Source organism: Pogoniulus pusillus, chromosome 18 (genome assembly GCF_015220805.1).
Source record: "Pogoniulus pusillus isolate bPogPus1 chromosome 18, bPogPus1.pri, whole genome shotgun sequence".
NCBI lineage: Eukaryota > Metazoa > Chordata > Aves > Piciformes > Lybiidae > Pogoniulus > Pogoniulus pusillus.
In genome coordinates this window covers 24,505,409-24,520,031 of record NC_087281.1, presented here as the reverse complement: position 1 = coordinate 24,520,031, position 14,623 = coordinate 24,505,409, and the positions used below count along the sequence as shown (strand labels likewise).

Sequence of the window (14,623 nt, the reverse complement as noted above, 5' to 3'; positions counted from 1 at the left end):
CAGGCCAGGATGCCATTGGCTCTCTTGGCCACCTGGGCCCACTGCTGCCTCATCTTCAGCTCCTCTCTCCCAGCACCCCCAGGTCCCTTTCTTCCTGGCTGCTCTCAGCCACTCAGTCCCCAGCCTGTAGTGCTGCTTGGGGTTGTTGTGGCCAAAGTGCAGAACCCTGCACTTGGCCTTGTTCAGTCTCATCCCATTGGCCTCTGCCCACCCATGCAGCCTGTCCAGGTCCCTCTGCAGGGCTCTCCTACCTTCCAACAGATCAACACCTGCTCCTAGCTTGGTGTCATCTGCAAACTTACTGATGCTGGACTCAGTCCCCTGGTCCAGATCATCAATAAAGATATTGAACAGGCCTGGGCCCAGCACTGATCCCTGGGGCACACCACTAGTGCCAGCTGCCAACTGGATGTGGCACCATTCACCACCACTCTCTGGGCCCAGCCCTGCAGCCTGCTCTTGACCCATTTCAGAGTGAAACTGTCCAAGCCAGGAGCTGCCAGCTTGGCCAGGAGCTTGTTGTGGCAGACAGTGTCAAAGGCTTTGCTGAAGTCCAGATAGGCTACAGTAGGATCTTCCTTTATGTTTTTCTCCCTATGAAAAATCCGAAGTGCAGTCTTGGCAGAGCTACAGAGACAGACTCAGAGTGTGGTTGTTCAAAGAGGCCTCTAAATTGTGAAGGAAGGAAGAGGGGTGGCATTTCACTAAATTTCAAATGTCTGTCTGCTGGGGAGTAAAAGAGAAAGCAAGCTGCTCTTTCCTCTCTTTGGCATTACTTGTGAGGAATGCTCCTCTCTCAGAGCTGTGTCCAGGAGATTGGTGTCATCTGTCCCAGCAAATTCTGTGAAGAGCTCTAATGTTTACTGGATAGCAATTGCAATCCATCTTGGGCAGTCTTGGTAAGAGTCCAAGTGCTATAAATACCTCCCACCTTTAAAATCAGGGTCAAAGTTTCACCCAAAGACTTGGTGAGAACAGGAATGATCTGAAAGTGTGTTTGTCAGTCATCTTGATGACTGAAACACATGGTCTCAGGACTCTGTTTTTGCTTCTGGAGAAATGGTGCACCAAATTCTGCTCTCCGTTATGTCCATGTTGTCTTGTGCCTTTCCAGAGTCTGGAGGGTACAGCACAAAGCAGCACTGGGCCAGTAATCTAATGAGGACTCCTGAGGGGAGCCAACCGCCCACAGTTTTTGTCCAGAACCTTCACGGAAAGTTTCTTCTCAGTCCCTGACATTTGCCTGATCAATCAGCCAGGTTGGTCCCAGTCTTGATTCTGGATGTTGCTCACTTCAGGCCCCCAGCAGAATGTGCTGTGACTTCTTTCAGTGCTTTGGGCTGCCCCTCTCCCTGCCAGCCTGGTCTCACCGAGGCTGCACCCAGTGCTCATTAGTAGGCTGGAGACTGGCTCTGCCATAGATCAACTAAACACCAAAGAATGGTGCTTCCCTTTTGGTGACAGCCCTGGAAGGCAGTGCCCTCTCTGTGCTGACAGGCAACAACCCTGCTGTACCAGCAGGAAACAGAACTGAGGTGCAAAGCCTCAGTCCTGGTGCAAAGCCATCTCTCCTTACCTTGTGGGACAGTCTCTTTTGCCCAAAATCACTAGATGGCAGAGTGCAGTTGTATTTCACACTGCGAGGGTGGAATGGTGCAAAGGGCTGGAAGACCCTTGGTGATTCCAGCAAAAGACTGGGCAGTGTTCACTGGTGCATGTGTTGGTCCAAGCACCAGCAGGTTGCTGCTTTACAGGAGGTGTCTGTGGTAGCAGGGTGCTCCATGCTCTGGCCTGTCTGACAGAGCCTTCACATGCTTGTGGTGATGCTTCTGATGAGACAGGACAGTGTAGGGGTAGCCTCAGCCTGGGGTGTTTTGAAATCTCTCTTCAGCAGCCCATGGCCAGCAGGACCACATTGTGAGCCAGGGAGTGAAAACAGCCACGCTTGCTGGAGAAGCCCTCCATGCAGCAGCCAAGGCTGTCCAGCATGCAGCATCCCCACAAAGAGGAGCAAACCATCCCTAACATGTGGTTCCCGCTCAGAAACCTAGCAGATTTTCCTCAGACAGCAGAATCAGAGCAGGAGGGTGGTAATGGTGGCTCCATGTTTCCCCACTGAGCAAAGCCTGAGCTTGCCAGGGTGGCTGCCTCCACTGAACAGTTCTGGGCAAACAGCTTTAATTAAAAAAAACACAAAAATCTTCAAATGCAATTTACAGCTTTTCCCCATGGAGAAAATTCCCTCTCACCAGGAGACTGGCTGCTGGCAGTGTCAGGCATTCAGAATGCTGTTGTCCCTTCACACTGTGCAGGACAGGGTGTGATGAAATTCCCCAGCCCACAGGGGATCTGCAAATTGAAAGTGTGGCCTCCCCATCATGCAGGGAGGTCACTGCAGAGGTAGATTGGGCAGGAGCCTCCCTGAATTTGCTTGTAAAGCAGCTGTGGGCTGTAACAGGTACAATTACTGTAGCACACTCTCCACTGCTGGAGCTGAACCGAGCCAACAACGGTCAGCCTCTGAGTTCTCCACATTGATTTAAATGGAAACTAAGTATGTGGCCCTTGCAGTTATGGAAGCATCAATCCAAGTGTCACCAGTAAGGGCTGGAAAAAGAGTGTTCAGAAAACTGTTGTGGTCACATTTACCTCAGCTGAACTTTTAACTCTGAAGCCTAATACAAGCAAAGTGTCAGTATTACATAGGTTTCAGCACCAGCATTCCCGTCCTAGGTTCTTGGTGGAGCTGGGGATGTGAACAACAAGCCTGTTCCCACTGACACCTCTGCACCCTTTAGCTGTAGTCACTGGGTTTCTTTTGAGCTTTACCAGCAAAGTTTTGTTTAAGAGTTGATAGCTGGATATTTCCTCAATGTTCCGTGCATTCAACTCCATCCCTAGTTCAGCAGCACTTTTGCTGGGCAAACCCTTCCCAGCCTGGAAGAGATGGGACATCCAGAAGTGGTCTTTGCTGAGACTCATCTCTCTCAAGTGAGCCAAAGATAACAAGCATGCTGTGAGGCTCAGGGTAAAGTAAGCAGACACTTAACAGAGCTGGGATTTTGCTGTGCTTTAGGAGCACACAGGTATGCTGGATATCTGATAAGGCTGGAGACATCATCTACGAGCAGTAATCTTGTAAGTCTTGGTTTTGGTCTGACCTGTACAAGGGAATTAGATACCTCAGCAGATAAGACTTTTATTTTGCCTTCAAAAGACTGCAGTTCCTCTTGGGAAATTCACTGACCAGCAGTCGAGAAGTGGTTCAAAGAGGCTTTTGCCTTTGGGTTCCTTGGTGCTAGCCATGCTGCTCAACAGCATTTGGCAACCAGAGGTGTGGGAGCTGGGAGAAGGTTCCAAATGCTACTGGTGTTGGGATATATTGTTGAAATTGGGATCTTCCTTTGTTACCTTGAAGCTCCAGACCCTATAGGATGGTTTACATAGGCAGTGTGTTCCTATAGAGTTTGCATTGTGAAAACCTTTGGGATTGAGGGCTGTTGGTGTGACTCAGGCACGAGCATCTCAAGAATGTTCCTTGCTTACTGGAAACTTGGTGTAGAAAGAGTCCATTTTTGTTTCCCTTTCAGTGCCACCAACCATCAGCGTCCCTAAGGGTCAGTCCACCATCACTGTCCGGGAGGGCTCCAGGGCTGAGCTGCAGTGTGAGGTTCGAGGGAAGCCCAAGCCTCCTATCATCTGGTCCCGGGTAGACAAGGAGACCCCCATGCCTTCGGGAGCAATGACCATGGAGACGTATGATGGGAAGCTGCGCCTGGAGAGTGTGAGCCGAGAAATGAGCGGCACCTATAAGTGCCAGACAGCCAGGTACAATGGCTTTAACATCAGACCCCGGGAAGCTCTGGTGCAGCTCAACGTGCAGTGTGAGTATAACCCAACAGTACCACAGTGCTGTCTGAATGCCTGTGCACACAAAAGCCTGTGGGCTAAGCAGGGCTTACACACTCAGTGCTGCTTTCAGGCAGAGTTGACCTTTCTTACTGGACTGAGGAATGTTTCTTTTGTCTGGGGACTTTTGAACACATGTATTTAATTGATCCAGTACACCAGGTGAAGGGCAGGATGCTGTCTGGCTAGTGCGTTGCAGGTGGAAGAGAGGAGGTGGTGGGTGTGTTTGTACACAGTGCTTTCCACTTGCCTGTGAGTGAATGAGTGCAGAATAGCAGCTTTGCTGGGGGGTGGGGAGGAGGGCTGTGCATGTGCATTACTTGTGTGTAAAATACCTTCAGCATTTGTTAATAAGTTTGGAAAGCACTCAAAAGGTAGCAAATTAGACCATTTCTACCCCATAACCTTTTCTTCATCTTCCTTAGCCCAGCTGTCCTTTCTGGACATGTCTGAACCATGCTGCCTGAAAAGCAGGCAGACCCTAAGAGGGACTATAAATTCCCAAGTGGTTTCCATGCAATAAGGCTGTGACTAACAGAAAAGTGATTCTTAGTGTGTGGTATTTTGAGTGATTTCAGCAATGAGTGGTGCTCCCAGCAGTACCTGGCAATATCTGTATACCAGAAATGAGCATAGAGGGAGGGATGCTGCTGGTGTCCATTTTGGGTGGCTGCCTCATCTTCTCCCTGAAGAGTGTTCTCACTCTGAAGAAGTGAGTGTCTGCTTGACTCAGTGTGCTTTGACATACAGGGGTAGGGAGAAGGCAGGTGGGTAAAATGCCTTGATCTAGAAAGAGCTGTGACCGTAGGAACAGCCCTCCCTGCAGACATTGCCCCGTTGGGACAGTGCAGTTGCTGACCTCCTGCAGTGCGGATCTGGCAGGTGTGGGTTGGGTAGGGAACGGGTTAATTTGCACCCAGGCACATTGCCTCTGCGCTGTGTTACTGATGAGCCTCCACCAAACACAGCAGCGCTCATTAGCCCTGCTGCCACGCTCCCCGCAGGAAGGGGAGAAGTGAGACTGCGGCGGCTACCCTGGCTGGAGCCAACCACACAGTGCTCACAGATAGGAGCTGCTGGGAGCACAGCAGTAAGGAGAGGTGTGTGAAATCCTGCAGGCACTTCGTTTTAAAAAGGGATCTTCGAAAACTCTCCTTTCCATTCAGGAGCACGGCAGGAGTTAAATTACAGGCTGGAGATAGGGAAATGTGTGCAGATTTCCATGCAGGTAAGTATGTGGGGAGAAGCTTCCCTTAAGCAGGGTGGAAATGTATGTCTTGGTTTAAGATGTTTTTGTAGGCAGACTAGATCAGGTATATGAGCCATGGCAAGAAGGAGGATTCCTGGTCGCCCCAAGAACTGGTGGGAGATGCAGCAAAATGTTACTCTGGAGCAAAGAACGATCAAACCTGCTGGTGTCCCGGTTCAGTGTTCGTGCTGGAAAGCTTGGCGGTCCTTGCTGACCCTTGTAGTCCCTGCAGAGGGAGCAGCAGTGCATGCCGTAGGATGCAGTGTCAGGCTTACTAGGGGACTCTGAAGCTTGGGCTGGAGGGAGGAGGGTATGACAAGAAGGGTGATAGGTACAAGCCAGAAGCTGCTCTAAGGCAGAGCCTTTGATGTGACCCCCACAATAAGGCAAAGATGTGATGAACCTCTGTGTAAAAAGCAGCTCAATATACTCTTCCTGTAGCTCTTCCCAAGGCCGAGCAGCACTTTATTGTGATCTCACTCAGTGGCAGCATGTTCTGTGCAGCAGCCCACCTAAACAGCCCTCTTGCCCTCTCCATTATTTCTGTGTACCCTAATCCTAGGTGGAGCCAGCAGGGTACTGAGTATTTGTACACCTCAGCTGTCTCCGGGTGCTTGGGAACTGGGGAAGCAGCTTGCAGTGACACTGCCTGTTCTGTGCCTGTGCAGGACACTTTCGTTTTGGGGCTGTCAGTTTCCTCCCTTCATTACCATGAAAATAAACTGTCACCTGAGAAAGTAAGGCAAGAATTGCCCTTGGCCCTTCTGTAGGCTTCCCCCTTTCCACCCATGCAAAAGCCCCAGCAAACAGCAGTCTCTGTTTATCCTTCTCTTCCTTGTTCATGCAGCTGCAAAGAGGTGGGTGCTGAGGCGGAGGAGGCCTGCTGCTGTTGATTGGAACACTGCTGCCCAGCATAGGTAGCTCATTAGTTCAGTGGCTTGCTTTGGAATTCTCATTTTGTTGGAAATGGGGATCGTGTGGCTCCTGCAGCCTCTGTGATGAGCGCTTCCCCCACCTCCCCCAGCCAGCGCAGCCCAGCGGAGAGCCGCGGGGGCGAAACGTGTTGGATGCGGGCGCAGGTGTGCGTGCAGGCAGGTGTGCCTCTGTGTGCACTGGGAGCCCCTGCCCTGCTTGCCTGCTCAAAGGCAGGGCGGATTCTGGGTGATAATGTGCTTGTTTTTCTGATTTGCTCCTAAGCTAAAGTTGCAAAATCAATACAGCAGATCTGATTAGATGTCAGAACCTGTTTCTGTGTTTGCTTTTGCTTTTCTTTTTCTTCCCCTGCTCTCCTGCATACAATGCTGTGTGGTATCAAGGTAGCCCGGAGACAGGCCTTACGAACTGCACGGAGATGGTGGCAGTAGAATCAGAACCTGTCAGCTGTCAGAAAAAAAAAGAGCTTTTGTTTTTAAACTTTATTTTGCAAGCAGAAAATTTGCTGTCCTTTTGTCTTACAAGCTGTATTTGTCTAGCATCAGCTTTATGACAGGCTGGATGGTCTTGGACTTCTTGGTATCAGCTGCAGAGCTCTGGAAGATGAATAAGTTCATGAAAGTCCTTGAAGCCTTTTAGCTGTGTGGTCAGTGTGAAGAGCTGCTGTATACCCATGCGAGTGAGAGCGTGGGCTTGTCAGAACTCCTGGGGATCTGGCTACCACTTGGAGAGGCAGTGTCTTGTCATCTTTTCCTTTAGCTGTGCCATGCATTTAAGGCACTGGAATGTCTTAAGCCAGTAAGTGCAGACCTCCACAGGACTGGACAGGACCCAGGAAATTGTAAACTCTCATTCTGTCTCATAACTCTGCTGCCTCTTTATAAGCTGCCTATACGGCCAGCACTTCTGTTTTTCTCCCTTCTCTCTTCTCCTGGGAATGTGTGAGCCTTTTTCTCGAGTATGGAGAAGGATTTCAGGCCTGTCTGCAGCTTTGGGCAGCCTGGCTCCTTTTGCTTCTCTACGCAAATTTTGGCCTGGCTGGGCTTTATGTAGGGAGGCATGACCGGGCAGAGAAAGGAGCACTTAGGTCTGGGGGAAGGTTTTACTTGGTATGTAGTATGTGTTGTGAATTTGTGTATTTTGTATGCTTTGTGCAGTTATATGTAGCTGTGAATAATGCTTCCACTCAAACTTCTAATTCTTTCCAATCCTGCATGGAATGTTTCCTTTACTTTTCTTCGAAGGCATAAGGAGCATCTGTCTTTGCTCCCTAAACTCGAGACAAGATGCAAAACAGAAATAACACTGACCCATTTCTTCAAGGATTTGAGGGGCATGATAAACATAGCACTTCAAAATCTTGCAGTAAAAATAGTAATGGTAGGGCAGAGTGCTACTGGTAAAAATACCAATGCTGTTGCTGATGCTCTTGTCAAGGCTTTTTTCGGGACCAAGTATTGGCTCATCTGAGCCAATATGTATGGAAGGAGAAAGGAAAGTCTGTATGTGTGGGTCAGTGAAAAAGGTGCTACCTAGACACAAGTTTAGCAAGTACAAAGTACATAGTAACAAGTTGCAAAAAATACATTAGCCATGTGTCTAGAAGCTTACTTGAAAAATAGCATCTCCATGAATTACAGAAATGAGTAGTGGCTCTAAATTCTAGCTACTGCTAGAACCGGCCGTTGAGATGACTGACTCATCATGGTGAACATTACATTTGCTCTGTTAAAGCCTCGTGTAACAGTGTGGTGTAAACTGCGAGCCCAGTACCTTATCCTACTTCATTGATACTGTGTCGGTTCTGATACTTTGTCAGTCCTGAACAGCAAGTCATAACCTTCTGGATAAAGTCCGGCTCAGCCCTGCACTCCTCATCACACCTGATCCTTGATAGGTCTACTCCAGTACTTTCCCCCAGAAGTTTTATTTTCCCTCATGGCTCCCGCCTGATCACCCTCCCTCTTTGAATAATCACCAACGCCTGGTAGTAGGGAACCTGTTTTCTCTGTTGAGAGGTATTAATTAGCACACCAAATTCTGGTGAATGGCTAAGCAGACTTTTGTCTTTGCCATAAGTCTTAGTGTCTCTAAGTGCCCAGACGAAGGTGTAAGAGGAAATATTTGCACAGTGGTGACCTTGGTTTGGGTAGTCAAGTCTGAAAGATGATCCTGTTCCTCACCTTTCGATCACACAGCAGGTGAGATTTTGGAAGGAAGCAAGACTGCAAAAGGAATTAACCTGTGTGTCACCTTCCCTGTCACAGCATGACCTGCAGATGTGACTCCTCTTGGATACAGAATAGTAGTACATAATCACCTGAGGCTGATCTCTGAAGGATTAGGCTTGTTGCCTTTAGGTAGAGTTTTGCTACATTAAGCAGCAGGTGGATTATTGTGGTTCGTCTTCAAAGTATAGTGAGTATTAGGTAAGCAGAAAAGCAGACTGTCATTCTTTTTGGAAGAGCACTTACCATGATTAACAGGACAGGAGACACTGCATGTTCCTAGACATTGTCTAAGGTGTTGCCTTAGGACCAGTGACCACCAGATCTGGCTTTGCCCTCACCTGGAATGCATCCCAAACATGTCCTGCTGGGACGTCTGTTGCCCTTCTCACTTAAGCCAATGTTCAGGTGAGATACATTTTCCTATTCAAGCTTGCATGCCAGCAAATGTTATTCCTGGTCACATTGTGTTGACTCATTCCTGCTTAAAATCCTGCTGAACACATTGGCAATGTTGTACATCAGGCAGGCAATAGTCAGCATCAATTTCCCCTGTTATGTATGTAGCAAACAGAAGAACAGGGAGGGGAGGAGGGAGTGATACTGTAAATAAGGAAGAAGCATTGCTGGATCCATGCAACTGGAAATGTAAATGCATTAAACTGCTTTGATCAACTGCTGAAGCCATTGCTCAATGTCAGTGCTCTTTGCTGGTGCCCTGCCCCCTCTGAAACATAAGCCTGGATATTAACTACTCCATTAAAACTGCTCTTGAGATGTGCTGCTGGCATGGGGGTGTTTCTTCACAGTGGCTAGGACTGGGGCTTTTGGCTTCTGAGAGCTCCTTGAGGCTATCCTACCTGTGTGAAGGGAGTGTAAGAGAAATGCGACTGTCTGTGGCCAGGGCTGCCTGTAACTGTGGCTGAGTTGGCTTATCTGTCTTGCTGCTTGGCCTTGGAGCTGTAGTCTGGAGCCATCTGCTAAAGATTTTAGGGTTGACTGGTTTAATTTCTGTGTATATTTATTAATAGCAACTATTTTAATTGTATTTGTCAACGTCTGATACCCTCCTCCAAGCTGAGGGGTGCAGTTCAGGAGCTAACTTGGGGGCAGAAGCTAGCTTTTAAATTTTGTTTTTTTCTTTCTTCTACCACTGCAGTGACTGAGGATTTCCTCCCCTTCGATTCATGCTTTACTGTCACTGTTCTAAATGATGCAGGTCTTGTTCCTAAGAGGGAGAAGTCCCAGGCTCTCATACCAACCAAAACTCTGGAATGTTCTGGTTGATTTTAAACTGTCAAAAGCTCAAGAAGGAGCTGATGTTCTGGGGAAGATACATAGGTATTCAAAGCCATTGGAAAGCTGTGCCTTCTCTAAGTTCAGTGTTTGCAAACCTGGAGACTTTCACCGGGGAAAAGAAGGAAGTCATTTGTAGTCACGGACGTGACCTCAGACCAGCAGTCTGAGCAAAGTCCCACCTGATGTCTGGTCTCACTTTGGTGGAAATCCTCCCTGTTTATCCACTAATTGATGGGGAGGTTTGTGTGACAAAGCTGAAAGTATAGATGTCACTTCCATGTGTCTATCATTATGTGGAACCTCCCTGCTCCTCCTGTTAAAGCAGAAGGTTTTGTTCCTGATTGTCAGCACACTCTTCACTGGCGGTGCAGTGGCTGGGCTTGAGTTGCTTGGAGCTTGCGTCTGTACATGTAGCCCTGTCCTTCGCTGTGCTGCATCACGATTGCTTACTCTGCTTCCCAGTGCCTGGGCCACTGACTGCTAACTGGAGTTGTCAGTCTATGGACAAGCTAGAGGAGGAAGCAGGTTTTACTCTGTCACGGCTGTAAACTCAAGTGGCCACGGTCCAGAGCACAGTAACAACTGCAGAGGCTTAGCTGGCCTCAGATTTGTTTTAACAGTTATGATCTCTATTGGTCCTGGAGCCTGTCAGATGGAGGCTGTGACAGCACTTAGATCAGTTTCAGACTGAGTGGCTGAAAAGGGGATGGTTCCTGTTTGCCTAGAATTTGTCATAGCACTGAGGGATAGGTAGTCTGACAAGCTAAGAATGCTTACCTAAAGCTTTCTTCTCTGTGACCACTTTTGTGTTTGCAAAGCAAAAGCCTAAGGTGTGCTGTCTTGTAGCATTTGATCTATGCAGCTTTGGAGGAAAGTGTCTTTCACAGGGCAAAGCAGCTGTATGAATTTTATCTGGCCTGAATCTTCCCCCTCAGTGTGTAGCGCTTAGGAACTTGCTTAGCCAGACCGTGGTGTCATCTCTGTCTCCTGCTTTGTGGGAAAGGTTCCCATGTGTCATCACTCCCCAAGATTTTCTTGGGAAGTTTCTCTGCCCCCCTGGGATCTTTTCCAATTTACTTCTTTGATTAAAATTGGTCTAACAGAGTGTGACTGCACGCCGTGGTGGCCAGTAGATACCCGAGATGTAAGACACACACAGAAGGCCCAGATGGTAGGGAGAATTCACTGGAATAGTGGAGGCTGTGGAGCAGGTTTGCCAATCTGGCATGTTCAGTCTGTGGCACCATGAGCCAGGTGCAAAGTATCAGGAGACCTCCTGGGCCCCGGGTAAATGGCTGAGAAAAAAGAGGATGGTACCCAGATGTGTGCATCAGGAAGATGGGAGATGCAGACCTGGGCTACAGGAGATTGCAGCCTGCCTGCACTGCCGTTCAGCAGCCGTTGTGCAGCTCACTGCTCATCTCTAAACACCTCTGTAGTTGTAATGAAGGGCTGAGCTAAAGCTTGTGTGAGAGCTTCTTGGCTCAAGAGATGATTTTTTTTGTTCAGCAGAGAAGTGATTTAAGTCAGATAATCCATTTCTCAGATATTGTTGTGAGAAGCAAGTACACTTTCCATGAGCTGCCATGATCTGTTGTTTTTTTTGGTGTTTTGGGGGGTTTGCCAGATTTTCCAGAAAGAGCAACTTAATTTTATCAAGAGAGAGAGATTCAGTTTTGTCAGGAAAAGAGAGATAAGTGGATGTCAGACAGTCTTGGTCATCTTTCTGTGGACAGTTGCTGTCCTACCATGACACTTTCAGGGCTGAATGCCACATCTTGTACTCTAATAATTCAGACATTTCTTTTAAGGTCTTCCTGCATGGCAACTCTTTTCCCTGTAGGACTTAGCTATAAATTGACTTGTTTGGATGAATAAATCCAGCCCCCAAATCCTTCAAACGTTTTGTGTTGTGCCTATGAAGCCATGTATGTGTGGGGTTCACCTAAATGTGTCCTTTAAGCCACAGGAGTGTTCTGCTGCCAGAGTACTGGTGGGCACTAACCCACTCCTTCCCGTCCCTCCCTTCTCAAGAGACTGCTGTGATTAAGCCCTGTTGTTGTTGTTGTTGTTGTTTGGGTTTAGGCCATGTGAAACCACCTATGTGAAAGATCTCCAAACTGAGAAACAGTTGTTTATCCAGACTGTATGGAGTCATCCTGGCTGGTGGGAGAGGTTGTCCTGGCTCTGCTTCTGTTGACATGGGGATGTAGTGCAGGTTGCTCTCTAACATACACTGTGAATGCTTCTGCCACGTGCTTACCTCCAGTAGGCAGGTCAGAGATAATGAGCTTGGCACAGCAGCTGTTGCCAAAGCTGTCTGTCTTGGTCTGCACAGCACCATTACATGTCCAGGGGATGTGGTAACAAGGCCAAATCAGAGAAAGAGATGCGGATCCTGGAACACAGGATACTAAGATGCTCTCTAACAGAGGTGATGGATGTTACTGGAATCTGAACGTGTGGGGAGTGCTGGTATTGATTTACTATAGTGGGTATATTTGAAAGAGGAAAAAACACTGGAGATGATTGGGGACAGGAGAGATAAGTGAGTGGGAAGGTTTGTACATCTGTTCTTGTAAAAGAGGGAGCTGATGCTGACAGCTCAGCAAAGGAGATTCGGGAAAGTGTGTGCTATATGCAGTAACTCTGGTATCAGGAGACGTAGGGGCAAGGCAGGTGGTGTTTGGAGGAGTTACAAAATGACTGTCAGTTCTCATATTTTAAGGCTGAGATCACAGGACAGGAAAGGGGAATGCCTTGTGCCTATCAAATTCTGCCTCATAGTGGCTAGGACATGAGCATGGTGGAAGGTTGGATTGGGTGATCTTGGAGGTCTCTTCCAACCTGGTTGATTCTATGGTTCTTTGTTGAGTGTCCAGCTGTTGGGAGAGAGATGACATGGACCAGAGCTCCCATGGGGAACCAGGAAGACACCAAGCAGGCAAAAATAGCAGTTAATTTTCTCATGCTCTTGTGCAGAGACTGAATTATCACTGAGGCACAGAAAAGTGGAAACAGCTGTCCACACTTGCAGGAGGGCATAGGACATCAGACTTGACACAGGGCCTGGGCCAGGAGAGCAGAGGCTCGTCTACCCTTCTTGTTGGTGCCATGGTGTTATGCCTGTACCTTTACTTTTCTCCTGTCGTTTTTGGGCCATGAACTATATCCAGGAGGTAGCTGTGCTGGAGTGAGAGCAGGTGTTACATGTCTAAGAACCATAGAGGTTGTTAAATCATAGAATTATAGAATGATTTAGTTTGGAAGGGACCTCTAAGATTATCTAGTTCCAGCCCCCCGCCATAGGCAGGGACACCTCCCACTGGAATAGGTCCCTTAAGGACACATCCAGGCTAGCTTTGAACACCTCCAGGGAGGGAACATTCACAACCTCCTTGGGCCACCTCCAGTGTCTCACCATTCTTACTGTAAAGAACTTCTTCCTAACATCTAGTTTCAGTCTCCCCTCTGCCACTTTAAACCCATTACTCCTCATCCTGTCACTACCAGACCTTGTCAATAGTCCCTCTCCAGCCTTCCTGTAGCCCTCCTTCAGATACTGGAAGGCTACTACAAGGTCTCCTCAAATCCTTCTCTTCTCCAGGCTGAAGAGCCCCAACTCTCATAGCCTGTCCTCAGAGCAGAGCTGCTGCAGCCCTGTGAGCATCTTCGTGGCCTCTTCTGGACTCGCTCCAACAGTTCGATGTGCTGCTTGTGTTGGGGGCTCCAGAACTGCACACAGGACTGCACATGGGGTCTGAGGAGAGCAGAGTAAAAGGGGAGAATCCCCTCCCTTGCCCTGCTGGCCACGCTGCTCTTGCTGCAGCTTGGGACACAGTTGCTGTCTCGGCTCCATGCCCACATTGCCAGCTCATGTTGAGCTTTTCATCAACCCAGACCCCCAGGGCCTTTCCCTCAAGTCTGCTGTCAGCCATTCCCCACTCAGCCTGGAGCTGTGCGTGGGGCTGCACTGACCCAGGTCCTCCAGAAGTACCAGAGTACAAGGGGTGGCCACTGGAAAGGGTAATCTTTGTTACTCCCTTCCCATCAGCCTGCACCTCTGTATAAAAGGACATCAGTGCCTGTTCTGCCCTTTTCTCCCTCTCTCTGGTCCCAGCTCTCCTGCAGTGTGGGGGAGGTTTGCAGCCTTCTGCAGCCTTGGCAAAGCTAACTTTTGCTGTGCGACTCAGGCCTGGTATGGGGGAGAAACAGGGAGGCATGGAAGGGGGGTGTTGAGGCCTGGTGTTTGGCCTGGCTGGGGGAGGGTTCTGGAAGGCTCTGGCCTGGTGAGGTTTGTGGAAGGGCCCAGGTTGGAGGAGCAGGCCGAGGGTGCAGGTGAGCTGTGTGCTCCGCACTGCGGCGCGCCTGTCAGCAGTGCTTCCATTTAGCTCCCAGTCCTCTGTGCAGCGTTTCCATTCTGCTCCTTTGGGAAGGGGTGGAGTAGCTTCTGTCCCCTCAAGCCAGGACACTAGGCTCTCCAGCCATTCCTCACCTGCTGCCTACTGCGCCCTGGCCCCAGGGCAGAGCTGGTTTCTCCTGCCCTGCTGGAGAACTGTGGCGGGCCCATGGAGGCAATGCTCAGAATAGCAATGCCACTGTTGAGGAGGGGTCTAATGCAGGGAAGACTCCAAGCTGCTCCTGCTATTAATGGAAGCCCCAGCAGAAAACCTGACCCCAAGCTCTGAAGCAGCACCAGTTGCATTCACTGCTGTAAGGCTATTGTTTGACTGAGAATTAAATTTCAGAGGTACTCAGGCTGCTCTGCATCCCAGCAGGTCTTCATCCTGCCAGTTCTGTGTTGGAACATGGTACCAGGAGGCTGAGGGTTCAGTTTTTAGGAAGGGGCATAGAGGCCTTTTAGAGCTTTCTATGTGGAAAAATTGTTCAGTTCCTAGTTCGTGCCAGCCTCTGAGAAAGAAACTCTTTTTCCCTTTGAAGCCAGGAAGCAGCATTTCATTAACGAGCAGAGATCATATCTCTAATGTGCACCCCTCTCACCCTG

The 14,623-nt window shown here is 49.0% G+C and overlaps 1 protein-coding gene across 7 annotated transcripts in view; it reads left to right on the top strand.

The window, feature by feature from the left end:
- The window catches only part of MDGA1 (MAM domain containing glycosylphosphatidylinositol anchor 1), a 162,365-nt gene that overhangs the window by 79,070 nt on the left and 68,672 nt on the right, over positions 1-14,623 (top strand). For all 7 annotated transcript variants that reach the window (XM_064158839.1, XM_064158842.1, XM_064158841.1 and 4 more), the window contains one exon: positions 3,591-3,884. In XM_064158839.1, the coding sequence (XP_064014909.1) occupies positions 3,591-3,884 (294 nt within the window). The remainder of the gene's footprint in view (positions 1-3,590; positions 3,885-14,623) is intronic.